Source organism: Pyrgilauda ruficollis, unplaced genomic scaffold (assembly GCF_017590135.1).
Source record: "Pyrgilauda ruficollis isolate IOZ18807 unplaced genomic scaffold, ASM1759013v1 scaffold114, whole genome shotgun sequence".
Taxonomy (NCBI): Eukaryota; Metazoa; Chordata; class Aves; order Passeriformes; family Passeridae; genus Pyrgilauda; species Pyrgilauda ruficollis.
In genome coordinates, this window is record NW_024509655.1 from 1,095,713 (window position 1) to 1,122,788 (window position 27,076).

General features: G+C 35.2%; 1 protein-coding gene across 4 annotated transcripts in view; it reads left to right on the top strand.

Moving 5' to 3' along the window:
* Positions 1–27,076, top strand: part of LRBA (LPS responsive beige-like anchor protein) — a 366,577-nt gene that overhangs the window by 240,263 nt on the left and 99,238 nt on the right. For all 4 annotated transcript variants that reach the window (XM_041479868.1, XM_041479849.1, XM_041479878.1 and 1 more), the window contains exons 41-46: positions 7,997–8,114; positions 9,098–9,200; positions 10,403–10,518; positions 12,785–12,897; positions 24,076–24,216; positions 25,387–25,506. In XM_041479868.1, coding sequence (XP_041335802.1) covers positions 7,997–8,114; positions 9,098–9,200; positions 10,403–10,518; positions 12,785–12,897; positions 24,076–24,216; positions 25,387–25,506 — 711 coding nt within the window. The remainder of the gene's footprint in view (positions 1–7,996; positions 8,115–9,097; positions 9,201–10,402; positions 10,519–12,784; positions 12,898–24,075; positions 24,217–25,386; positions 25,507–27,076) is intronic.

Here is a 27,076-nt window from a genome sequence, read left to right on the forward strand (position 1 = left end):
CATTGCCCATTTGCTTTCTGCTCCTCCTTCTGCAAGATCAGATGGAAACAGCAGACACTGGACATCTGCCAGTGTTGCAGGTGTAGTGGCTCCTTCTTGGTTGTAGTTGCTGCTTCCACTTGCATGTGTTCTGACTGGAGAGACCTTTGCTGGATACATGGAGAAGCAGCCCATGGGAGAAGTCATATCCTGAAAGTGGTGAAATAGGCAGGTGCAGGGCACCGATGGACATCTGACATGACTATTCTCATTTGCTGTTCCAAATACAAATTTGAAGAGACATTTATAGCAAACATGAGCCTTATTGTTCTAAAACAGAGCGTCCCCAGGGCAGTGATCACAGTACCAGCCTGATAGAACTCAAGAAGTGTTTGGACAACACTCTTGGGCACAGGGTGTGACTCTTGGGCCTATCCTGTGCAGGGCTGGGAATTGGAATTTAGTGGTTCTTGTGGGTCTCCTCCCACTTAGGATATTCTATCATTCAAAAAAAAAAGAAAACAAATTCAATTTCTAAATATCTTTAAGAGACAGAAAACAAAGATGGCTCCTGCATTGTTTTCTGTGCCCTGCCTTTGAGATGCTTGCTCCTTTTTCTTGCATTTCACCATACATAGTAAGTAATAATGCTGTGGATATGAGCTGCTGTGAGTCTGGCAATTGTCCTAATTTTTAGACTCTGTACTTGTTAAAGATCAACCAATAGTCTGATAAAGACTATCCTCCAAGACTTTTTATAAAAGGAGAGGGACCAACCAGACTTTAAACTTCCAAAAACTTTAAACTTAAGAAAACCCCAAATCTACAGCCTTTTTGTCATTACATATATACATATATATATATATATATATATAAATCTCTGCTTGTTTCCTTTTCACTATTTTTCTGGCACTTCCATTTTTGAACAAGGGAAAGCTTTTTAGGACTTGTTTTGAAATCCTTTTTTTTAAATTGCAGTAGTGTTACAACATCATCACATGGTTTTGAGCCACTAGTCCTGTGTTGTCTTACTTCTACTAGGAAACTTTCTGTACAATTTATATTTTCAAAATATGGATCATGGTCATACTTATCACCTCAAAAACATACCTTTTTTATTTTTTTTTTTTTTTTTTCTTATTGGGAATACCAGATTATGGGGAGCATGCTAAAAGCTTTTGACATTAAGATTTAAAAGATTTCTTATATTATAACATCCTTTCCAATAATAAAACATTTCCATAATGAATTCAATCTGAATTTGTGCTTCATTTTTTTGTTAGCTCACAAGGAGATGGGAAGACAAATTAATTGATCAGTTTTTGCAGAGTGACAATTTGGAACATCTAAAGCTTCCTGTTCTTTGTCTTTTAGTTTTCTGCATTAATAAACTTGAAGGTGAGCTAACTAACAAGGTAGCAACAGTTGTGGTGATACAAAGTTATGCACCAAAATAGGAGAGCTGCGAAAGACACAGCTCTCCTGTTTGAAGCTCTCATTTTTGAAGCCATTTAGACACCTGCTTCTCAGCTGGATAGATAAAAAGGGATTTTTCCCACCTAGTTTCCAAAATTCTGTCTCACGCAGGATAATGGTCATGTAATCCACCACTGCATCATTCATTACTACAAAGTCTTAATGCTGATAATACTTAATTTCAGCATTTTTGATGAAAATTCCACTATTTAATATCAGCTTCTTTTGACATTTTCTACACAGTGAGAAATCACTTCATGGAATTTTGCTCACTGATGCTTAAGCTCTCTTCTTGAGCTTTTGAAGGTAACGTCATTTTTTCAATGTATAAAAAATGAAATCAAAACAAGCTTTTTTAGTATTTGCACTGTGTCTGTTTAACTGATGGAATTCATTGACACGTGAAATCATGCAGTTGCATGATTTAATGCAGTCCAAAAAGACTAGGTTGAGTTATTTCTAAATGATTGAAAGATTCTTGGTTATGATTTGTTGTCTGTATCATTTTAAGTACCAGGTATATGAAGTCTGTATATGTATGAACTTCAGTGCTGTAGCAAATAGCATAAATAAGTAATCCTGGGAGAGGAAAAATGTTGCTCTTCTCCAGGTGATGTAAACATCGGTATGAGCCTTTTGTATGTGCTTCTTGAGGAGCAGATCCAACTAGCTCTTAAATCAGAATGTAACAAAATCAAGATATCAGTGAACTCCTACAAGAATCTGTGAATTCTGGCCCCTTTTTTTTAATCATAAATAAGCCTGCTGTCGTATTTTGCAAAGAAAGTAATAATTTTATGTCCTTAACCTTGCAGGGCTTGGACAGTCACCCTAACCTATATTAATTTTCTTCGTTTTGAACTTCCACTATCTAAGGCTGCATAATTTACCTTGCATAATTGTCTTTAGCAATCAGAAGTTCCTGTTCTTTGGGTTAATTAAATATTTTCTGATAGTGGTAATGAACCCCTGCTCTCTAAAACCCAACAGGGTTAATCAAGAAGGAAAAAAAACTGTTTATGAGACCTAGTTGAAGGAAGTAAGAGAGTTGGTACTAAATTTGTTGACATTGTATGCAGATATATGTGAGATATTTAGAGCCACGTAGTCAAATCAGAAAAGTTCTGAAATACAGGCTCCCTCAGTAATTTTATGTCCAGGTTAGATTGTAATAATCAGGATGAAGGTTACCCACAGTTACTAGAAGACCACTTTCAAAAAATTTAGATTGCACACAGATTTTTTCACACTGAAATACAGCTTAAGTGACAGGATAAAGGGAGAATACATAGTTGTGCATTCCTCTATTTTGATAATCTGGGAAGTATTTTTCATGCTATCATATATGTACTGATCTGTGGTCTGTGACAGTTAGACTTTATTATTCCACTTATTTCCAAGCACATGGTGTTTCTTTTTTCATTGTATAGAAAGAAATTATTTCAAAACTGAATGGATCTAGAAACAGAACTAAATCTTGACAAAAGATTAAACTATTTTCAGGTTCTGAGGCCTTAAGGTATTTTAGGCTAATATAAACAGCATAATGTGAAATAGGAATTTCAGTTTGTGGTAAATCTGTCTCTCCCCAGCAGCTTCAGATAAAATAATTCTATCCTTCTCGAGCACATCAATTTGTTAGTCAGTGGTTCATGTATCAAAGAGCATTCTGTGAAAATATCAATATCATTGGTTAATATAAATGAAATTAATTTTTAAAGCTGGGCTAAAGGTTGACATCTGAAAAATTGCATTACTTTGCAGAAGAGAAATTTCTGTCTTCCAGTGAAATTTCAGGTCATAAGGGCAAGTAATTTTCACAGTCTTCAATGGGAACCAGTGAAATATGAACTTCATTGTCACCTAGCCCCAAAGCGATAAGATAAAATGAGCTGATACATCATTTGCTGTGGTTTTATCATCTCCTTCAGTAATTGGAAGAGAAAACATAAGAGTCCTTTACCACCCCCCTCCCAAAACCCTTCACCACCCACACCCAGGCATAAGCCATTTTGCTCTGATCAATACAAAGGTCACCGAGTATTTATTTATTTATTTAATTTTTTTATGCCGGGTAAAACTGTCTAGTGGAACATTAAAGTAATGAATATGTTTAATTGAGTTTGTCACCCATGAAAATGCTGAACAGGATTGTGTAACAGACTGTGCATGCTCACAGGGGGACTGGTTGGGAGGCTGCTGCTCACTGCCTGTGGATTTCAGTGGCTGAAATTGTAAATATCTGAGATTTAAAGCAAACGTCTTATTTGTCGTTTCTTTGAGAACTCTAAAACAAACCAATAAACAACTCTAATTTATTGAAGAGCATGTTGATATTTAGGATTATTAATAGTCTGATCTGATTCCCTGTTAATTCAGTTGTACTTAGACATGTTTAAACAAAGAGCAGTCAGACTCTTTCACTGTGAATCCTGCAGCCAGGAACTAAATAATACCTGGACAATAGAATCCAAGGGTCCTCAGATACAAGGCTGAGGTTAAGGTAGAAATCCAAGTTTCTTGTGAACTGAATGTCAGATTTTGTAGCCTCTTGAGTGCTGTAATTTTGCCTTCCTGAGTAAAAATGACTCCAAATGACCTAGAATGTTGCTTAGAATGTATTTATAAATTTTATCTCTCAACTATAATCAAATTAGAATGTAAATTAAATGCTCTATATTTTTTATTCAGTGCTTTGTTGGTTTTTTTTTTTCCTTTGTCTTGCATTAGAACTTATTGAAAATTAGACAAATGTGCATCAGCTTTTAAAATAAGCTATTTAGCTTTTATTTTACTCATGGCAGTTAAGTTGGCTGGCATATTAAAGTAATATAATTATTCAATTACTGTTTCAGTTCTATAACCCATTTACAGGCTTAATTACTTCTAGCCTATTCACATTTTCAAGATCAATAGTACTTTTCTCTAAAATAAAATAAAATATACGATAGCTGATTGGCTTGCTTAACAGGTAAAGCAAAATGTTCATTTAGTCTTCACTAAACTATTACTTTTCTAATTCAGGAGGCAGCTGTAGTGATGGAGGTGGCTTTTTAACTATTGCGTAAGTCTTTTACAATAGACATTGTTTATGATCAACATTCAAGGAGGGTTTTGAAGAAAAGGTAGAATGGGGCATTTGTATTAAAAACTGAAAAATGACAGAATAGCTTCCAAGTAAATGAGCTTTTTTTGGGGGGGGGGCAGGGGGGAATTAGCAGATATATGGCTGTAAATCATGAGCACTTATTTATGTATGATCTTAATTTGTGATCGGCACTGTGCTACCTGAGTTTTCTTGCAACTCTGATTTCACAGTCTCCTCCAAGTAGAATTTGAATCTGGCTGTTCTTTACTCACTGATTTCTTATGGACTTTCTGAGAGCTGTGCAGTGTTGGGGCCATCAGCTTGAGTACAGCGACTGAGCACAGGTTTAGACCTTCATTTCTAATACTTGAAGTAAAAAAAGGGACTTCATTCAAAGGGGAAAGTAATTTTGTATTTTTAGTTATGTTGTCATGATGCTTTTCTGGTGTTGCGAAAGTCTAATTACAGAACAGTTTGTCTGATGAGATTTTGGAAACTGTAGAACTTTACAGTTGCCTCATTTGTTTATGTGTTTTTAAATGAAATGGTAAACAGTATAAATTGTCTTTTCTCCTGTAAGGTGTTGTGTCTTTTGAAACAAATGAAATGTGCAGTAGATTGAACTTCAGTCTGATGTGTTGAATCAACTGAAATTCTGTAAATACTTTCTCATGTGGGGAAGGCGGTACTATTTCTGCAGATTAAATTAGATTGTACACTCTCATTAGTCTCTGCTCCACAAATTGTTCCAAGACTGGTGGTGACAAAAGGCACAAATCAGTTGGTTTTAACCTCAAAATATTGTACAATGGTATGAAGGAGATAGCTGTTCTTAAATTCTCTGTGTTGTGTGGCTTATGGGTGAAAACAGGCAAATGCAAAAAATAGTTCTTGAAAGTTATAGTTCTGATGTCAGAAGTGATTTAAAAAAAAAAAATTAAGAATTTCATTTGCCAGAATAAAAATACTGAATTTGCTTTGAAGAACGAGCCAGTTTCTGCAGCTAGGAGTTTCTAATAATGTTTTCTAGAGAGTGAAAGGCTGCGCTGGCTTTCCGTGAGGAGCACTTAGCAGTGCACATGAAAGAAATGTGTTTGTCTCCCGGACCTTTCATCCACCCTAGGTGCAGCCAGGAGCGGGGCAGCGCTGCGGTTGCCATGGCAGCTGGTTCACTGGCGGCCTGGGCCTCTGTCGAGGGTGCTGTCAGTGCGCCCGCTGCTCCAGAGAGCACCGTGTCCCAAAGAAGGGCTGCTCCAACCTAATCCAGTTTTAATTGAACTCCAGAGACTTTGAAGTGAGGCCGCAGAGCACGCAGAGCCTGCTCCAGCCCGCAATGAAGGCCCTGCTCAGCCAGGCCTCAGCTGCTTGTGTCTCTGGATCAGTTTTGTTAACGAGCGCTTCAGAGATGGTTACAGCAGTGGCTGTGGTGTTTCTGGGGTGCAGGTCGAGTTCTGCTGTAAATCCTCTCCCTCTGAATTCAGTTACTTCATCTACTTCATCGGCTCTACGCGGTGCACAATGCAAGCCGCCTCTGCTCTTTTCAAGCTGGTGCTTTTCCTTCCAGTCTTAAGGAGGCTGCAGGCAGCAAGCTCTGGGCCTCGTGCGGGGTTTGCAGTCTCACAGAAAATGCTCACTTCACAGGGTAAAAGGAATAATTACTTAGAGTGCTGGTTTTACTCACACTATCTCCATAGTGAATGTTTGAATTTGCCAGGCACAGACCAATGGGGACAAACAGGCTGTTGGGCTTTAATTGTTGCAGAAAAGTGGAGGTTACCACATTGCTGTCTGTCTCAAAAAAATCAGTCATTGCAGTTAGAAGCTCCAATTTCACAATCATAAGATGGATGAATACCAGCAAAAAGTACTAAGAGATTTCTGTGCATGAGCACTGCAACTTTGTCTCCTTTGTTACCTCTTTTGATGTTGTATTCTAAGAGGATATTTATATGTATGTGACAAAAAGCAAGCACAGTGGTTCTGAATAGCACCACAGAATTATACAAATCTGCCAATTAGTGTGGATGGGTTACGGGTGTACTATGGGAAGTGTCAGTGTGGCCCAAGTCTGTTAGTTCCCCAGTTTCAGAAATGTTGAGCAATCATTGACAATCTCTGGTCCTTTCATCACATTTCTAGAATTTTGTACTGGAATAATTACATAAATTTTTCCTTCTCTTTCTATGTGTGTGTGCGTGTATGTGTTTGCTGGGAGAGAAGTTGGCACTTGTATTAAGGTGAAGATGATTTGCTTTGTATGTTCTGATTTGTGCTATCAGCTTTTGGTTTGCCAGTCTTGTTTGCTTTTAATTCACAAAACTGGTACAATATTTTATGCTGTATTGTGTACTGCTTTTATAATGGTGCATCTGCTTTCTGTGCTACAAAAATGCAGGTTTTATTTGTCAATATATGCTAGGCAAAATCCTCCTTTCTTAAAAACCTGTAAACAAATAATTGGTTTAATTAGCAGTCTTTGTTATGTTAAGGACTTGAGTTTCACTTTTTTGTTTATATATACAATGTATTACTCAAGTGAAATTGTGGTAAGTGTGATGTTAACAAGGATTGCATATGAGTCTCTTTTTCTGTGATAGTTTTCCATTAAGTGCTTTTGTGTTTGCTAAAATTGACAAATCTCAGATTTTCCTTCTCCTATAGTTTGTTAATTTGAAGTAGAGAAGTGTCCAGTCTCTCTGTCCCTTAACACTTACATAATTAAGCTTTGAAACAGAAAGGAAAAAGTGATGCAACAAAGAAGCAAAGTGGCTGAGGACTGAAAATGGAATTAGTTTGAATTGTGAAGGCAGACTAAGCATCTGTGTCTGTCAGATGGGATGACAGGAATTGTAACAAGTTACTTTGACAACCGCTTACTCCATAGAGAGATTATGCTGAGTTCATTTGCAGGTTTGTGTTTAACCTTAGCTGACAAAATGATACTTAACCTCTTACACAGCCAACCTTTCTAGTTCCAGAATTAATGAACACTGCCTTAACGATAAAGCTAAGGAACATTTTTTTTCTTTAAAGACTTTTTTTCTTGCTTATTTGTTACAGGTCTGTTATTAAAATGCTGAAGGAAGTGCAGATACATCTAATGCTACTAGAAATACATTTCCAAATGTGGTTTTATGCTTTGCTGACATGCTGAACATTTAAAAATGTTTTTGAAATTCTGAAACTGTTATGAAAAATAGACAGATGTCTTTAAAGGAAAAAAATGCAAGCAAATGTTTAGAATATTTGGCATGAGAAATTAAATTCAGGAGTACAAGAAATGTATTAGAGATTTATAGCATGATTTGAAGTTTGAGAATATTTTAATTTTGCTGCAGGTTTTGCGTGTAATTGGTAGAATCCATGTTTGTGGGTCAAAGAGTTTCTCTTTTGCAAGGTATTACCTGTCCAGCTAACATATTTAAAAACATCCTTTCTGTCTGTTTCTCCCAGATTCTGGCATATACAGAAGGACTCCATGGAAAATGGCTCTTCTCAGAGATTCGGTCTATCTTTTCCCGACGTTACCTCTTACAAAATACAGCACTGGAGATATTCATGGCAAATAGAGGTACAGTGAGCTTAAAGAAATGACAAGTGTAGATGTGGGGACATGTGCATTCTCTTTGAATGTCTAGCCATGTCTGCTTTGACATGGATTTGTGTAGATAGAGAAAGGGTTTGTATTAAATGTATCAGTATTTAAGTTAGTATTTTTTTGTAATTCAGTTTCTCCTTCCAATTCTTTTTTCAATGACAAATTATGATCAAGCATGAAAACTGTGCATTATCAATGCCTCGCTTTCATTTATATCCATGTGTTTATTTGGCATTCTCTGAGGACTCCTGCTCAAGACAGTCCTACCTATGATCTGTTATGCATGAAGGATTTTTTTGTGTCCCCTTGGAGGGTTGATAGTTGTTAGTTGTATACGCACGAAGAACAACAGAAGGAAAGAATTTCACTACTGGATTAGACCAGTGACTGCTATGACTTCATGCTGTATTTAAAATGTAGAACATTGTTTTGGTAATGCTGTTGTCCAACAGAATATTAATCGTATGCATAAACACTTGTTGTACTCTCTGAAGTCATAAATGGCCATTGGTGATACCATAATTAGGTTGTTATTTAGATTTTTAGGTTGCTGTTTCAGAAGCGTCATTCACATGTTTCAGACAAAATAGGAAGATAGTATTTTGAAGACTATTTCTAGAAAATATCTAGAAAGTAAATTATTAAATGTGTGAGCCATTAATACATACATTTTAAAATTAGTTCTAGACAGGCAATCTGTGCATGTAAGTTTGATTTCTATTCATAGAGGAAAAAAAATTGAAACCTTGTAAGATGTGCAGCAGTGACAACTTCTGTTGAAATTCCTGTTGGTGATATATAAAAGGAGTTCTGGAAATTAAAAAAAAAAAAATCTAGAGCAACCTGAAGGAAACTTGTCTGATCTGTTGAACACCTGAGCTTAGGGTTGCATTGTGTTGGTTGAGAATGCCTAAAATGTGTAAAATCATGCTGTATTTCAATTCTTGTACTCACAGTGGGTGTCATGTTCAACTTCCCTGACCAAGCAACAGTAAAGAAAGTGGTTAACTGTCTGCCTCGGGTTGGTATTGGTACCATCTTTGGATTACCCCAGACCAGGTATTTTACAATCTGAGTTAATTTCATCTGTCAGTTCTAAGAGTTGTTTTTATTTTCATCAATCCAGCCCACATGGTTTGAAGCATTTATACCTACTAGTTTACAGAACATGGAGCAGGAAACCCTTAGGGAGTATCTTGATTGTTGTTACTTTAAATTTTTATTTTAATCTATTTCTGTATATAGAAATGGAATTAAAATAGTTTGGGATGTTTTCTATTGTGTTTTGTAGTTTTTTTATAGAGTCCAGAAAAAAATAAATCTCTTAGATTGCTATTATAGCGACTCTGTAAGAACATCAGGATTTCTATTTACAGAAACAAATTATGTGTAAAAAATTTTAAATGAACATTGAAGACACATTTGCTCAATATTTCACATCCATTTGTACTGATCAATTTGTTTGCAACATAATGTAGGTTATAAAAAAAAAAATCAGTTACAGTTTCCTTGAATGGTTTACCAATACCTGTAAAGATTTTTTTAACTAAAACTACATATATGTATTTTTTTCTTCCCTAAGTGATGTGGGTTTGGTATTTACGGATGTTTTTGTTATGAACAAAACAGTCTTGGGAATTTTATGATAAATTCTTCTCTGTTTGATTTATCACTCCAAGGAATAACTTTACAGTCTTCCTTCACAAACATTAGGAAATCTGGCATCAAATTCTAAAAGTTTGAGTTATTTATGACTAACTCCCCAACACTGCCCATAATTTAAACCTCAAGAAGATGGACTTTGTAATGAAATGCTATCATCTTATCATTGTTTTCCTTTGTTCTTGAGGGATTTAAAAAACCTCTCCTTAAAGATTACTTGATTCTTATGTGAAATTCTAAAAGTATTGTAATTTTCTTGTTTAATGATATTCCATCTCTAAATCTCCAGTAACATATTGCTTTAATACATCAAGCCATCACAGAGCAGCTGAATTTGCACAGCTGTAAAGATTTCTGTTGGAAGGTTTTCAAATCTTGACATAGCCAGCTGTCAGATGCATTAATTCTTTTTATTCTTATTAGATTATAAAACTTTAAAAATGAACTTCAAGTATCCAAGTGGCAGTTTGGTCTCCAGAGAAATCTAGCACAGACCTGGTAGAAAGAATATGTATTAATGCCACTAAAAATCAGATTTGTGAAAAAGGAAGACCCACCAGGTTTTCTCATTATTTTTTTCCAATTTTCTTTGTTTTCAGACGCATTTCTTTGGCTAGTCCACGACAGATCTTCAAAGCTTCCAACATGACCCAGCGATGGCAGCATCGAGAGATTTCCAACTTTGAATACTTGATGTTTCTAAACACTATAGCAGGTATTGCTAATTACTATACATCCAAATTACTGTAATTACACAGAAAAGGAGGTAATCATGGCACAGTCTCAGCAGCCATGGGACACAACTATATTTTGCTCTTGTAATGAGCAGTTTTTTCTGTGTGTGATTATGTCCTGAGAAACTCCACAAAATCTTCCTAAATTTACTTTATTCATAATTATATTTATGTTTATCTAAGACTAGAGAGGTATTCATAACACTGTACTGAGCTGCACTTAAAATCAGAATATCCTGACTGTTGTGGGAGGACAGGAACTAATAGGCTGTTAACTATTTAGCAAAGCCTCAGAAACAGGAACTTTTTTATCTTCAGTATCCTAAGTTTTAATTTTCATAAGTACTATCCTCCCTAAGTATCATAGATGCAACAAATTTTCTCCCTAAATATCATAGATGCTGAGATTTCTGGGAAATCTCATCCAGGGAGCAAGATATTCCTGGAGCTAATAAATACCACTGTTACAGGATGCATGGTTGGTCTCAAAAAAGGGTGCAGTGCTTGGATTGCCAGTGCTGCTCTTCTAGGACACTGTTAATCCAAACCCAACCCTAATTTTTATGCACTTATTTTTGTCCTAACCACCCATTCTGTAAACACTGAGCTATATTTTGTTTAACTCATCTTAGCCCATCAGCTTCTAACCAGCTGGGCTTCAGTTTACTAAGTGGAGGCTGACTGTTGGGTCTTATGACATCCCTTTTATTTTCCAGCTTGCTCTGTCCTCTGAGCAACTTAGAAAATTTCTCAATTTTCAGCTGTTTTCTGTGGTGAAAGGTCTGTTAATTCCTTTTCAGGCTTGGCTCTTGCTAACACGATTGATATAACAAATTCCTGTGCTTGCACTAATTGCATTTTATACAAATGGTCACTTTTGGTGCTTTCTGTAATCAGTCATCAAGGCAGAGGTACTAGGATGCTGACAGATTTTTAAAAGTAGGGGTCGATCTGCTTGCCTCGTTACTGCTCAAGCTGAATGAGGCACATCATGACACTGTTTTCTATGGCTCTAATGAATGACCCTTTTCAGCTTTAATATGTTATTGAAATAATAAATAGAATTCTTATCTGCTTGGTGTTTGAGGTTAGAAGAAGCAAAAAGATAACGTTATGGAAAGAGGGAAAGTTGACTTGCCCATGATAGGGAGTTAAAAGAAAGATAGTTACCCCAGTGTCATGTAAGTGGCCTTAATCCTCAATAACAGATAATGTGCACTAAAGCCAAGTGATTAGGGAAAGACTGACTGTACCATTTAAAAACTCTGCAAACCACGATGGAAAAATACTGAATGGTGTAAGAAAACTGGAAGAAGAAAAACTGTGGTGGAGGTTTAGAAAATGTTTTCTGACAACCTCACAGATTGGATTGTAAAACAATATTCCTGGGGAAGAGGTTAAAACCTGTCTTTGGAGACTTTTAAGACCAGGCTGAACAAAATCTCAAGAACATGCCGATTGAAGATGATATGAATGAATAAGTCTCTGCAACAATATGATAAAAAGAGACAGGATCCATGTAAAAACTGCATTTTAAACTCAGAAGCCAGGCTTTGGGTTGTGTATGGATGCATGGTATATGTTTATTCTAATTGAATATTTTGGTTTTACTGGAAGAAGTGTATTATTTCCATCTTAGATGCATGAAAATGTACACGTGAACCTGTATCCAGACCAAATTTTCTGTCCTGGTAAATGTTGGCATATTCATAGATGGACAATGGGCAAGGATCAATTCCCCTCAAAGTGAATTCTGTAGATGAAACAGTTATTAATTGAAGAATTCTTCAGTCTGAATTCCTGAGCTACTTCATTCTTCTTTTGCATATTGTATCTAAGACATTACGTAAAAAGAGTGCTTTAATTTTTAGTATCAACAAAAATCATTGACCCTCCAATTTTGGAAGTGTTTCACCTTAAGGAAACAGAAGACAAGATGATGTAAACAAGGAAAGGAGAAATGCGTAGGAAATGAATGAATTTAACTGTCAATCTTACTGTATGCAAAAGAATTTACAATTAAAGCGAAATGGGCTGAAATGTTTTAGATTAAATACTAGCATATTGTCAACTTTTCCATTATCCTTTCAATAAAGCAAATTAGAATATTGAAATTATAACACATCTGAAATAAACTGCAGTTCTTTCAAACAGCTCATAAAGTTATATTATTGTATCTGTAGAGATTGGTATTTTAGTTAAATATAACTCTTTATTCACAGTGGGCTTTTTTTGGTTTTTTGTCAGGGCGAACTTACAATGATTTGAATCAGTACCCTGTCTTCCCTTGGGTTATCACCAACTATGAGTCAGAGGAGTTGGACCTTACACTTCCTAGCAACTTCAGAGATTTGTCAAAGGTATTTGTCATCAAATAAACCTTTATATTTTTATCATAGTATTTTGCAGTCTTGTAAACATTTTCCATGTCTACTACATTAACGTTTCCTGCACAACCATTAACAGTGTTTAATTTCTTCATGTGTGTACTGATAATAAGAATCAGATTGTGTGAAAATGAATTATTAATGTATTCATATTGCCTCTAATTGTATAAACCTAATAATTGTTGTTGGAAGGTGCTCCTAGTTGGAACAAAGACATTACATTTCATTTCAAATTTTAATGAAGTCAAAAATGCTGAGGCTGATAAAGGTTAAAAATTAGACTTTTTCTCTTTGTTTTTTTTCTGTTGAGAATTGTACTTATTTAGTAGCAAACCCTGTGATACCATTATATTTTAGGTACTTTTAAGTCACTGCCCATATTCCAATGAGTAAAAAGTTCATTTTATCACTTCCTCTGTGTACCCCTTCAGGTATGCTGGAGTAATGCAGCTGTCCTTTGTCAGAAAGATATTGGTGGGTTTGAGCAACTTTTCCAAACAATTCCTTTCTGGCAGAGTAACCTTGTGAGTTTTTGCAACAGTCCCCCCACCATTTGCAGATTCGATATGCAGCCTGCTTATAAAGTGTGATTATTATCTTGCAATGCTTTCCCAGAAGGGACTATTTAATTTTAAAAAGTAGAAGTATCTCTCATTTTCTCTACAAGGACTGGGTGCACTGATCAGCAAGCAGGATATTTTCCTAAAAGGTAGTTTTTGTGGGAAATGGTTGGCATGTGCAGCAACATAGCTAATTAGTAGAAAAGGTAAGGAAAGTATATTAAATATAGCTTTTTAAAAAATCTTATAGAAATTGGTAATTTGCTACTAAAAATCCCCATGGAAATATGGCAGCTTTAAAAGTTTTTGCTTTCGGTTTGCAATTGATTAAACTAAACACGGGTCTATGAAAAGGTTTTAATTACTGATTTAGTTTTTTTAACCTTTAAAAAGGTACTGTATAGTCAGCAAACATATAGACAAATAAACACACATATATATATACACGTATATATGTGTATATATTTTTGAATATGTGCGCGTATATATATATTTGAAGACTGTACCATGCCTTTTGAATGTGTATTTGTACACATTTGAAGCCAAAGCAGAGTTTCTGAGGTACTACTGTTGTAACTTTTCCTAACTGTGTTACTTAATGTGAAGAAGTCATTAACTCTAAGGTTTCTAGAAAGTCTGACTGACACAGATCCACATTCATGGATAAACCTGCTCATATTTTATATTTTAACAAATCTTTAAAAGGTAAACTTTTATTTATTTTAAAATAATTTTTGGTGGAATCCCATAAATGCTATTTAATAATCCCCTGGCCAGAAAATTTCTGAAGGTAGTTTACACCCAAAAATATCTATCACCAAGCTAGAATACTCTTGTGAACTGCACTTAAATTAACATTGAAAACTTAAAAGTAATGTTAGCCCTGTGTAGCTTGAGTTAGTGCATAAATTAAGGGTACTAATCATTAATACATTCATGGATGATGACATGATTTTTGCAACCTCATTTTCCATTAACTTTTGTTAAGTGACGCTTCTGCATAGATCATGTCATTGCTGAAATAGTTGAAGACAAGGAAAAGAACTCTCCAAGTGCTGTACTTAGGAGGGGTCTGTTTTAATTGTATTGTCATTTGAAGAGTCAATTCATTCAGCACTGTAGTCCTGGTCTTTCTTCCTCCCTCAAACAAAACAAATTTTCCTCATTTTAAGTTAGGTATGGCACCTCCATTTGGAGGTTTGGAGATTGGATAGCAAACCTACTCTATTTATATGTGGGTTTTTTATTAACATTCACTGGTTATATGGATTTCTCTGTTCTTGAAAGTAGTCTTTGAGGAGGATTGCTAAGTGTGTTTTCAGTTCTGAGGGAATCTTTCCATTGCTGGTGCTGAGGCAGGAGATTACTCAAGTTTCATCTCTATCTACATTCAACCTTCTCAATCATTTGCTGGAAAACTGGGAGCTTTAAACAGCAAATAATTATTGCATATTTATACACACACACACACACACACACACACACACACACAATGAGAGTCTTTATACCATACCTCTTTCAAATAAAGCAGTTCAAGTTTTGGTTACTGTTTTGGCAGTTCTAGCAGTATCAGCTCCGTGTAGCTTAAATGTTAAAACTTCATGTCAGATGATGAATTTGTGATAAGTATCTGGAAGGCCTTGCTAATATTCTGCAGGAAAATTTGTGGATGTTATGTATACTGTGATATTTTCATTGTAGCAATGTTATCTTGGGGGTAATGGTTCCAAATATGTACTAATTATGTATTGTAGCATGTCTATGCTTTTGCACTGCTAAAGGTTTTTTAAATATTTAAAGATACTTCACTTAAATGTCTGCGTGGTTTTAACAGTAATTTATTTCCTTTCCATATGCGTGCCCAGAAACTCATCACAGTTTACTGCTCCAACTGTGTAGAGAAAAGGAAAACTTTGATTTTGATCTGGCAGAAAGGAAGTCAGGTCAATATCTTCTTGTTTTTTTTGGTGCCTAAGACAATGAAGAATTTACTTTTTAAAAATTATTTAGAAATTTCAAGTTGTGTCAAATCTAAGTCTTTTTAAATGTGTCAGCTAGGAGTCCACAGTTAGTACAGCTTCTCAAAGGAAGCTGTGCAAGATTATTAAGTTCACATCCCATGACAGTGCTAGAACTTTGGACTATTATGGGCTTTCTTTGTTCAGGTTGGATACCCACAGTTGAGTTGATATGTTGATATGAGCTCATGCGGCATCTGTCTCAGGACCTTTTTTCTAAACAAACATGTGATTTCCACAGTGGTCTGTTTCTCCACAACTCCTGTGGAGACCTGCTGAGGCTGGAGCTTGACCCAAATGTATCTCTGAGATGATTTATCAAAACATCCTTTCTGAAATCCTACTCTCAGTGCAGATAGATTTTTAAAAACATATTCTGGTAATTTATGTTGCTGATGACAGTGTCATAACCATCCTTTTATAGCATCGCCTTTGAGGTTTTTTCCTTGTCTTTAGTTGGTTATTCTCTGTGTCATACCGCCTCCTCTAAAGAGTATTACAAGTGGATGATAGAATGCTTCTCATTTCCATTCTTACTTTCTCTTCCATGTTCTCTTCTCTTCCCACTACAGGCTTATTTTCTGTTGCAGGAAGCATACTATTTGTACTTCAGATGCATATATCAGTTTCTAGGATCACTTAGCTATCTTCAAGCAATCTTTTCAAATTAAAAAAAAAAAATTTAGGTATTTGGGCAAAAGCCAGGTTTGCAGGATCAAAAAGAATCATTTTAGTAATAAGCCTAATAATCTTAGTCTTGCTTTACCTCAAGGAGGAGTATTGTTTGGAATGTAGAAATTTCCAAAGATAAGAAAAATTATAGCTCAAAATTAACCATGGATGTTCAAAATGATATTCTAATTTTGTATCTGCTGTTATTGTCCATCTTGCTCTTGTTTCAGTTTTAGGTGCCCTGGACATATGTCGTCTTCCAACTGGAAATGAACTGAAGGAGGTTCATGACCTTTTAAACAGTCACAGGAAATCATGGGGCACATGGGTCATAAAATCTACTAGAAATCAAAATAAAGTAATTTCACACACATGTCTTGGGCCACAGACATTCTAAATGTGTGTTTTCTGTCTTCCTAATGTGAAATGAAAATTATTCTCTTGATACAGCTTCTCTTCCTTTTTATATTCATACATTTGAACTCAGCAGATTATGGGCACTACAGCACACATCTGTGTAACTCAGATTTCTGAACAAGCACAATGGTGGCCAAGTTAAAAATTGCACTCATATGGATAATGAATATGGGATTTTTTCATCTAACTGGAGCTGTCTAAAACTGAGTTGGTCAAACTCCTAGGAACTGGAGGCCTCTTGGGGTCAAACAACAATCCAGGCTTAAAAATAGTGGTCAGAAAATGAGATCATGGTAAAATAATGGTAGTCTTTGTTTAAGGAGGAGTTTAAGGTAGTTCTCAGGCTGTGGACTTTGATGCATACATCAACTCATCTTTTTAAAATTCAGACATCAACAGATAAAAATGTAGATCAAATGAGGGAAATCAATTAAAAAATACTAAGAAAAGTTTGAGGTGAATAGTTTAACAAGATTAATTAAAATAATTTAGATATTATATCCAGCCAGTCACTTGAAGCTGCCTCAGAGTCATAAACCCAAGGTTTGTTTTCAAAGTGGGGTGGTCACTGACATTCCAAAAATTTGTTTGCTACATTATACTGTTCAGCATAGATGCTAATCTGAAAAAGAGTGTGAAAAGGGAGCTGATAAAACTTCTGACAATGCTCATCTGTTGATGGTATTGAAGGTGATGGCTGACTAATCAGGAAATTTTATGAAATGGGGAGCAAGACGATGTATGAATTCACCTTAGGAGCAAAGCAATGCATGTGTGAAACAAGAGACATTGATGGGCTCTTAGCTGACTGTTTGTATTCAGGATTGATATAATCTGAATGGAATAGTTTTATGAAACAGTACAGATTACAGTAAAAAGCTCCTTATACATTCCCAAGTACCCCTTTCTAGCCTTCTGCTGCTCCTTTTCTCAGGCTTGGTGCTTACATGTGATACAGAATAATGTTTATTTTGTGTGACCTGAGAAAAATCTGCAGCAAATGTGAATTTGTGACAGCTTTTGGCTTTTTGTGCTCTTAGTACAAACAAAAAGGATTATGTTTTTAGTTGTGATCGTCTTATGTGGATCTGGTGTTAGGTACAATGGCAGCTGTTTTCTGTGGCTGTATGGTGTGTTGGCTAGGAACATGGTCTGTAAAAGGAAGGCAAACTGAGAATGTTTTAATCTCCTGCTATGACTCAAGTGCATGTGACTTCTCACTTAATCCTATTTCTCAAAATCCATAGAAGTTTTTTGTTTGTTTTTTAAGCAAAGGAATAACAGTGCAGAGTTTTCTTTCACTTGACAGGTTAAGTCATGGAGAGTGCATGCAAATGTTATCTTTTAACTGGCAGGGTTATTTTCTAAGACCATACCTTCCTCACTGCCTGCCAGCAGCTGGATTTCCCTCATGATTCCCAGGGGCATTCCGTTTCTTTTCTCCCTGACCTCTTGGAAGTGTACAACACGTAACAACTGTCTTCAGTTTGGTTTCCCAACAGTATTAAGGTTAATACCTCAGGTGCAAAGTGTGTGACACATTCAGTTGTGCTAATTGTGATTAAACCTTACTGTGCTTCATTAGTGTGTCCTTAATTAGCAGTTCAGCAGTGCATTGTTTTGCAATCTGCTACAGGTGGTTGTAGCAACATTGGATACTATTGTTGGTAATGTGAAGGCATGGAGATTTTTCTTTTAAATTCAAATTCCTCCAAGTTTTTAGGTGACCTGAAGCATATCCTGTCAGTGACCTCTTGCTAAAACATCACTGTTATTGCATAATAAGGTTTTTTATTTTTCATTTTAATGCTTGACATTAGCTTATGACCCATATTTTTTAACTGTGAACTTTGGGAATCTTCTGTCTTTTGCACCATTAAGTATTATTTCTATTGACATGTTCAGAGAGGCTAGTTATTACACCATCTATAGATCAGTTTTTCCTGACCCTGCTGTCTCAAAGGACTATGCGTGCTCTTAAAAACATCTGAAATATAAACCATATGTACAAATACTTTTTAATTTGTATGCATGTGACCTTTTTTGCTTATGCTCTAGCCCTTATTGAATTCTCTGTTATGAGAATAGAAATTGGAGTATTTAAAAGTTTTTAAAGCAGTGATGATGTGTTTATATCAAAATAAGTACACTCACTAATATTCATAACTATTACAGTTTTAACATTGTGTATACAAGTTCAACTAGAGAATTCCTTATTGAACTAAAGCATTCAACTAGAGAATTCCTTATTTGACTAAGAAAGTACATGAAATTCCAGTAGCTGCTCATGTTCTTAAGTCACTAAATTATAATTAATAATAAAAAATAGCATATCAGTTCAGAATTATTGTGTATCATTGAAATGCTTACTGGGGAAGAATAAAAAGGTTTTGTCAAGTTCTATCCCTTTGGCTTCAGGTAAATTTTGATTTATCCAAATTCATATATCCCCCTCCTAGCGTAGTCTTTGATGTAGGTTTTGGGGAGCATCTGCTGTGAAACCAGTGGTTTTTTGTGAATGAATTGGTAAGGACTGTTTTTCTCCTTGATAAATGGTTTCCATTTTTTAAATCTTACAGCTCAAGGACACTGGTTGCTCAATGAAGGCAGCTCAAACAGTGCAGCAGATAATAGTGTTTGTTGTTTTCTTTGGATATGGTTCTTTAATTAATTTGAGTTTGATATGTATTAAAGGTAAGATGCCCTCTAAGAAGATGGGGCCTAATTTTTAAGAAAACCATAGCCAGTTGTCTGAGAGGAAGAATGGTGAGGCCCAGCAGTGAGTGAGACTAGTCTGGGAGGAGGGAATAGCATTTTTGGGCTGTTCTCAAACCCAAAAATGACAGATGAGAGAGTAATGATCTACACTATATGAGTTTATTCCCAGATATTTCCCAGCTGACCTAAGTGAATAAAGTTTGGGTTGAGTTAAACCCTTGCATCTTGTCTTTTTATTTCTGTTGGGGGAAAAAGAAATTTTACTCCATGATCAGGATGTCCTACTACATTGTCCTACTATGACAATAATGCAAGTATTTGCTAGTTCAGTCAATTTTGTGTTGGTGACACACAAAGTAACTAAGCAAGGTTTGAGTGCAGCAGAGTTTCCAGCAGTTGGCATATTTATGGAGAAAACCAACAATGAAACACTGAACACATTTCAGTTTCCTGAATGTTAGAATACGTTGAGGAGTGGGCAAATAGAGAAATCTTAAGGGTGGAAGAAATGCCTTAAAATGGAAGACCTGAAGAGCTCCACTTGTTATGTTTATTAAAAAGCCTAGTTATAGTCTGTAAGTATCTTTAAATTCAGAATATACTGGGCAAGTAGAGACTTTGTACTATGTCAGAGAGAAGCTTAGTAAGATCTCTTTGATAACATATCAGTAAATTCGTAACCAAACTGGAATACATAGATTTTTTAGAATGAGGGTAAGAGTTATCAGAAGAAAAATCTTCCAAGAAAAGTAGTAGATTGCCCACATCCTCAGGAGTCAGATGCCTTTCTGGAAAGCAGCTTGGCCAAATACAGCTTTGTACTGTAATCAATAGTGAATACTGTGAATAGTTGAACGCAAAATCACATAATGCAAAGGCATTTAACCTCTTGTCACACAAGCTCAAGGCTAGATGAGATGATCTAAGGGTCCCCCTGGTCCTTTAGGCCCAATATGAAAAATATCAGAAATGAAAACCAGATAGTCATCTTGAAAATAAGATATATGGGAAACAAACATCATACTTGGCAAGGATGCTACCAAACATGATTCAGTAACTCAAAAAATTGTATTCACAGGAATACAAATACCTGGTTATATGTGAGTAAGAAAACTGTAAGAAATCACAAAGAAAAACACTTTTTTATTTTTTCCGCTCTTTTTTATTTTTTAAATTTATTTTTTAATTTCTTTCCTTTTTTTCATAATGAAGCTGTGAAATATTTGGAGCAATTCTATTTAAAATATGAAAGCACATTAGATAGGAGTAAAAAGCACCTCTTCTTAAATGTAGGACTGTAAATAGTCATATAGTAATTCTTTCTTTAGAAGATTTAAAGCTGTTTATTTGAAATCATTAGCAATTTTCCAAAATTTATATATTCTTGAATATGAGTGGCAGAGTCCAGGAGAAATTCTGCCTTCTGTAGAGGAGCAGTGAACATTCTGCTTTCTTTTGTTGGGTGCAGTGGGGCCTCCTCTGAAGCAGAGGCAAAGTGGGTCAGTGTTCCAATGTCTGGCACAGAGCAAGAGTAAAAACTGACAAATAAAACTGTACACCACAGTGTCTGGACGTGTTTGACAGAGTAGATTATAAGAGTCAGTGTGTTTTCTCAGTTATTTTTCAGCAAACCATTTTTCTTTGTTATGTTTCAAAGGAAGCAAGCAAGCTTGGTCCAAAGACTGAGATTTACTGTATTCAGTTCTTGGTAAAAATGTGAAATTATTTATTTTGACATTTTCCTATATTTGAGAATACTTGAAAAAATAATATCAAGTTGTTTTGTTTTGTAAAGAATGGCTTTTAACTTTCATAACTGTAGCACATGTTGTTACAAGAACCACTTTGGGCCAAAATACAGGTGGTCATGCCTTGGCAAAAGTGAAGCCAAAAACTACCTTACCCCAATTCTTGCCCCACTTTGGATCATCTTTTTAGATGGATACTGACTTTAAAACCATAACACATAATTAATTTTTCAATATGATTTGAAAACTTTGCAGCCATCAGTGATTTCATTCTTCATTTTTGCTCCTATAATCTCCTCCACTGTTTTTGCTCATTGGAATTTTTCTCTCTCTACTTTTCATTTTTCCCTCTCCATCTAAATAAACATTTTTTATTGGCGAACTAATATCTGATTTTTCTCTGGGAAAAAAGGTACTGCAAATAAAATATGTTCTGGAATTTCAGGATGTGAAATATTTTCAGCTCATTCTTCCTTAGAACCTATAGTGAAACTGTTGAGCCGTGTAAATTTGTGGTCTCATAGCTACATCTAGCACAGCTTAGTTTAGAGCTCCTCTTTTCCCCTTGGCATTTACTCACAGGGGAGGGAATACAGTGTGTAATCATGATTCCCTGTTAATTTTGTAATACGAAATAAGTAAGAAATTTCAATTAATTTCTCCTTTTTTTTTCTTTATTCTGTAGTTAACTGTGCCCAGTGCAGTGTAACACAGTAGAATCATCTCATCCTTAGAAGCAGTTGTCAGAAAAATATGGGCCTGCCTGGTAGAATGTATTAGCCCAACACATTGTCTCCATTTTATTATGAAGCTGCTGGGGAAGCTGTGATATACAGCACTGTCATTACAGATCTATTGTTAGAAGGGCTCTACAGTCTTCTGTGCACTGCCATTAATTTATAGCAGTAAACAATATGTAGCCCTCCAACTGCAGCAAAGCAGAATCTTTTAATGAGGTGGATGTTATTACCACAATAAATCAGTGCATTCGTGTAATGTATAATTCAATGTGTGTATTCCCACTGTAACTTCTCTGAGTAAGCTGATAGTGTATCATTGTCAGTGCACAGCTCCACAGTTCTTTTTTTTTTTTTTCCCCTAAGCTTTTTTCATTTGGGGTTTTTTTTTTTTTATTTGCTTGCAAATAAATGTGACATGTCTTGATAGTTGTCCTGTTGCAGGCTTCAGAAACCAACTGTAACAATAACAGTTAAAATCAATACTGTGGATTCTGGCTATATAGATCTCTGCATGATACCTTTTTTTTATATTTTGAAAGGAGAATGGAATCAATTCTAATTGGGTTTAGCTTTGTATTCAAGGAATGTAATTCTATAACTATTGATTTGGGCTGTACTCATTTGGAGAGTAATAATAGAGGCAGATAAATAGAATACATAAAATGTTACAGAACCATACAGCACAACACTGTTCCTATTTTTAATTTGCATAATTTGTCTACAAATGACCTTTTTTTTTTTCTTTTTCTCCCTCAAGCATATCTCAGCCTTTAGGGAAAATCAGTACAGATGGAGATTCCAAAATGGTTCTTGTAACAAAGAGACTTCTTTGAGTCAGTTTCATACTTCCCTGGAATAAATTTGCTGAATCAGATAAAAATCCTTTTATACAGGAGCAACTTCTTTTAAAGGGTTATATTTCAAATTAGTGAACTGCAAAAATAGTAATTAACCTAAGATGTTTTTCTTTATCCAACTGAAATGTGAAAGCTGCTCTAAGTAAAAAAAGATTAGATTTTAGGTCATTCAAAGATCTAATCTGTCCTAAAAGAGAAAATACTTTGAAGCTTGTATGCCAAATTTCACGTGAGCTGCAAAGAAGAATTATTTGAATAATCATAATCTCAGTAGCAAAGAGAGTTTTTCACTTTAACTCTGCTGAAATTAAAGATGAGGTTACTGATACTTTTGTTCAAGGACTTTTAGTTTTTCCTCACCTTGTGGTGTATTCTTAAGTATATTTATTCTTGAAGAAGAGAGAGAAGGAATTATTGTTTCACGTGTATTATTTGCTTATATTTGAATGCACCCATTGTCCATACAGATGAACATAATTTAAATTAATAACATACCAACAGTGTGCTAAATCTGTATACAAAATTGTGTTGCATAAATATTTTGCATATATATCCAAAGATATTTTAGAGCTCTTACAGCATTTTATATGTGGAAATGCTAAATTCACTTTTGGGTTTCTCAGTGATTTGTGTGACCTATACTCATGTTTTTTCAAATCATTTATACAAAAGTCTGCTGAGGAAATGCACAGCTATAGATAACAAAATATTATGTTTCCTACTTTTAAATAGATCCCTGGGTGTTTATATTCTAGGTAAGCACTGAACAAAGAATGTATTGATTAAAGTGTGATAGACATTTTTAGTCATACATACGTTGTTTCTTTTATATCAATGTTTTATATAGAAATTCTGATCTTTCATTTGTCTATTTCAAAGGTTGAAATTCTATGAATTAAATAAAACTTGGCTTGAGGTGGGAAATAGAAAGCATAGAAACAAGAACAGCAATATCAAAATTCCAAGCCCACTGTTAATATTCTGCCACCCCATCAATCACTACTTTTTTCTCCAAAAAAATGTCAAAAAAAATGTTTATCAGTGTTGCTTACTATTTGCTTAATAGTGTATCCAACATGCACACATATCCACAGGCATCCAAGTTAAACAACACTTTGTCCCAGACATTCCACTGTGAATTGGATGGAGTCAGTGACTTGAATCAGCAGTAAATGGAGCCTGTAGTAATTCAGAGGAGATTTTTCCAAGCAGCCCTGTGTGTGCATGGAATCCTGGTTCCAAGTACACAGATCTCCTCAGGTGCTTACAGGAGCCAACATCTGCTTTTGCAAAGCACCAAACCTAGTCTACTCCATGCATACCAATAATTCTGGTTACCAAAAAGAGCGAGGGGAGTATGATGTGATAGTATTCACATTGATCTTATTTGCTTATTGAGTTTATTTTTACCAATCTCACAGCCTATTGGCGCTTTGAACCCAAAGAGAGCAGCATTCTTTGCCGAGAGATACGAATCATGGGAAGACGATCAGGTCCCCAAATTTCACTATGGCACTCATTATTCAACAGCAAGTTTCGCACTCACATGGTTGTTAAGGATTGTAAGTATATCTTTTAAAAATGTTTTTCCTTTAAACGATAATGAAAGCAACAAAAATCTAAACTACAACTGAAGGGTATATGAGAGTACTGAAATTTTCTGGTAATTGCAATTGCATAGGAGAAATGTGCTCCAAAGTTCAAGCAGAAAGTTTCAGTTTTTCTGGTACAGCCTTTTCAAATCAATAAAGCCTTTTCTCCTTAAAAATTGCTTTTTAGTGTACATATTTTTTTAAACATGGTTAACTTCCCTTCCTTGCATATTTTCTGACTGCACCAAGTACCAAACATTTGTGGTTCTTAATTAATATATTTAATTTTCCCCTCCTAATGACTGAGAGTTGATTTCTGATGATCATAAAGTTCTGTGATGTAAATAATTAATTTTTAAAAATCTGCTACAATTTATATGGAAGTAACTTTGAGCTACTACATATTGATAATGTATTGGTTAAACAATGCATTTTTCAATAAAATTGAAAGGTGATTTATCTCCTAGGAAGTAATTTCTTTGGGAAGGCATTAGCAGCACATCATTAATTAAAGCTTGTTCGAATGTACAAGCATACATAAATCCTTGAAGTAATTTACAGTGCTTAGCTAATTTCAAGCAATTATCCACTAATATGTGCTTAAGTGTTCTTTAACTAAGAGGAGTCTTTTAAATCTTCCAAACATTTTTCTAAATCGTAAATTATATATGAAACAATAACAGTCCTGAAGCTCTCAGTATTGGATGCTACCTTTAGATTAACAGATCACCTTGAACAAAGTAAAACATGTTATTTTTGTTACATACTAGTTTAATAAATACCTAAGGCGCCTGAGCTTGGTCATGTTGTTGAGAGCAATTTGTGTCACAACTGATACAAACTGTAGTTTCTACTTCAGCCTTTGAGGGGTTTTTTTGGTTTTATTTGCTTTTCTTTATCTGAGTGTATGTATGCATGGAGTAAGATTAAAAAGCGTTTTATTGAACAAACAAGGATCAGTTTGTATTTCTCATTCTTAAATAATAGAATTAACCCTTTGCTATTAATCATGTGTCTGCCAGGAAAATAGCATCATTCACAACCAGAACCCAAAAGAATAATAAATTCCTTGTTTGCCCTGAAATTTCTGAAGAGATGCAAGAGATGTTTTTTTGAATTAATCTTTTTATATGTATTTAGGAACCCTTCACAACACTTTTCCTAAATCTGCAAGGTGGGAAGTTTGATCATGCAGATAGGACATTTTCGTCTATTTCAAGAGCGTGGCGCAACAGTCAGCGTGACACTTCTGACATCAAGGTAAAACATTTCCTGAAAGTGTTAATGTATTTTATACTGCCTCTGCCTTTATTGCAGCTGACAGCGTAGGATGGAAGGGAGAAGACTGGGAGCCATCCCACCCTTTGGAAAAGATGCAAGGGAGATGACACGTGGTTTTACTTTCGTGAGAATATTTCAGCAAATTCTTCTATAAAACTATAGCAAACTTTTTTAGCCCTGAGGCTGAAATATTTTGAACTGGGGAGAAAAACAAAGAAGACAGTGGTGGGAAAGATCAGATCCAAGAAGGTAGATTTATATCAGAGTTGGATATTTTTAAGAGAAGGAAGGATGGAAAAGTGTAATTTGGAAAAAATCAGGGTCCAGCTCAAGGATGTCATGCAACGAGCAAGAGACCTAAGTGACACAAAATCATTCACTCATATTTATGGTGAGCAGACAATTTAGGAAAGGGTTGGTTTGCAAATTACTGGAATGCAAAAATTATCAACTGACAGTGTTGAAAAAGGGATGTCTTTCTTGCATCTGTGAGAATCGAAGGCAATCAGTGACTAGTGGAATTAATTCCACTCAGAAAAAGATATAATGTCTATATGAAATTGGAAAGAAGAGTTTAGAAATTACAAACACACTAGATTTTTTTCAAATTTACTTGGTTATTATGGGCTTTATTTTCTTGTAACCCACAAGATTGGCAGATGGAATTTCAGAGTGCATTTTCTGGCTTTTTTTTGAGAAATGGAGAAGGAGAAAGATGTCAGTAGTGGACAAATCAAGTATTTAATATGGAAAAAAACAGGAGCCAAGAAATTATGAGGTGAGTTTAACTACAATTCACAGAAAAATACTTAGGCAAATAATCAGACTGTGTTTAAGTGCCAGGAAGATAGCTTGGAGACAAGCAAATGAAACACATGTTTATCCAGAAGAGATTATGTCAAAGCAATCACAGTTTCTGATGAGAAAAGGTAACAGACCTTATGAACAGAGAAGAAGCAGATGATGATCTTAGTTTTTTACATTGTCTTATGAGTGAGCTGGGATTAGTCTGTCTAAAGGAATCCACTGTATTTGGAGAATAGCTACCAGCAGTTCATTATTAAAACTGAAAGATGTACTGAGCAGAATTCTTCTTGATAATAACAGGTTAGGCCTCAATTTCCATTGCTGTTAGATTGGGAGGTACTGGAAGTGTAGTGAAATGGGTAGCACTTCTTGCAGAAGGGAAAAATTTTTTTAGAGAAGTGTTAGGTGAAGTTTATTAGGGAAAAGTAATCATTGTAATTTTCATGCAGGTTCTCATGCAGTTATAACACAAGGAACAATTTACAGTGGGGAAAAACAAAAAAAAATTAGGGTTCTAGTACATCACCAATGCATGTGAATTAGCAGTATTATGGTATAACAATAGTGAGTAACATTTCATGGAAGGTACATCAACAGGAAATAATGTAACTTTCAAAATATATGACGAAAATCTTCACTTTTGCCCAGCTTTAATTTGGTCTGAGCTGGAATACACCCATAGCTGTAGGCTAGTTGGAGAGAATCCACACTGGAACAATGATAACAATGCAAGGTCTTGGAA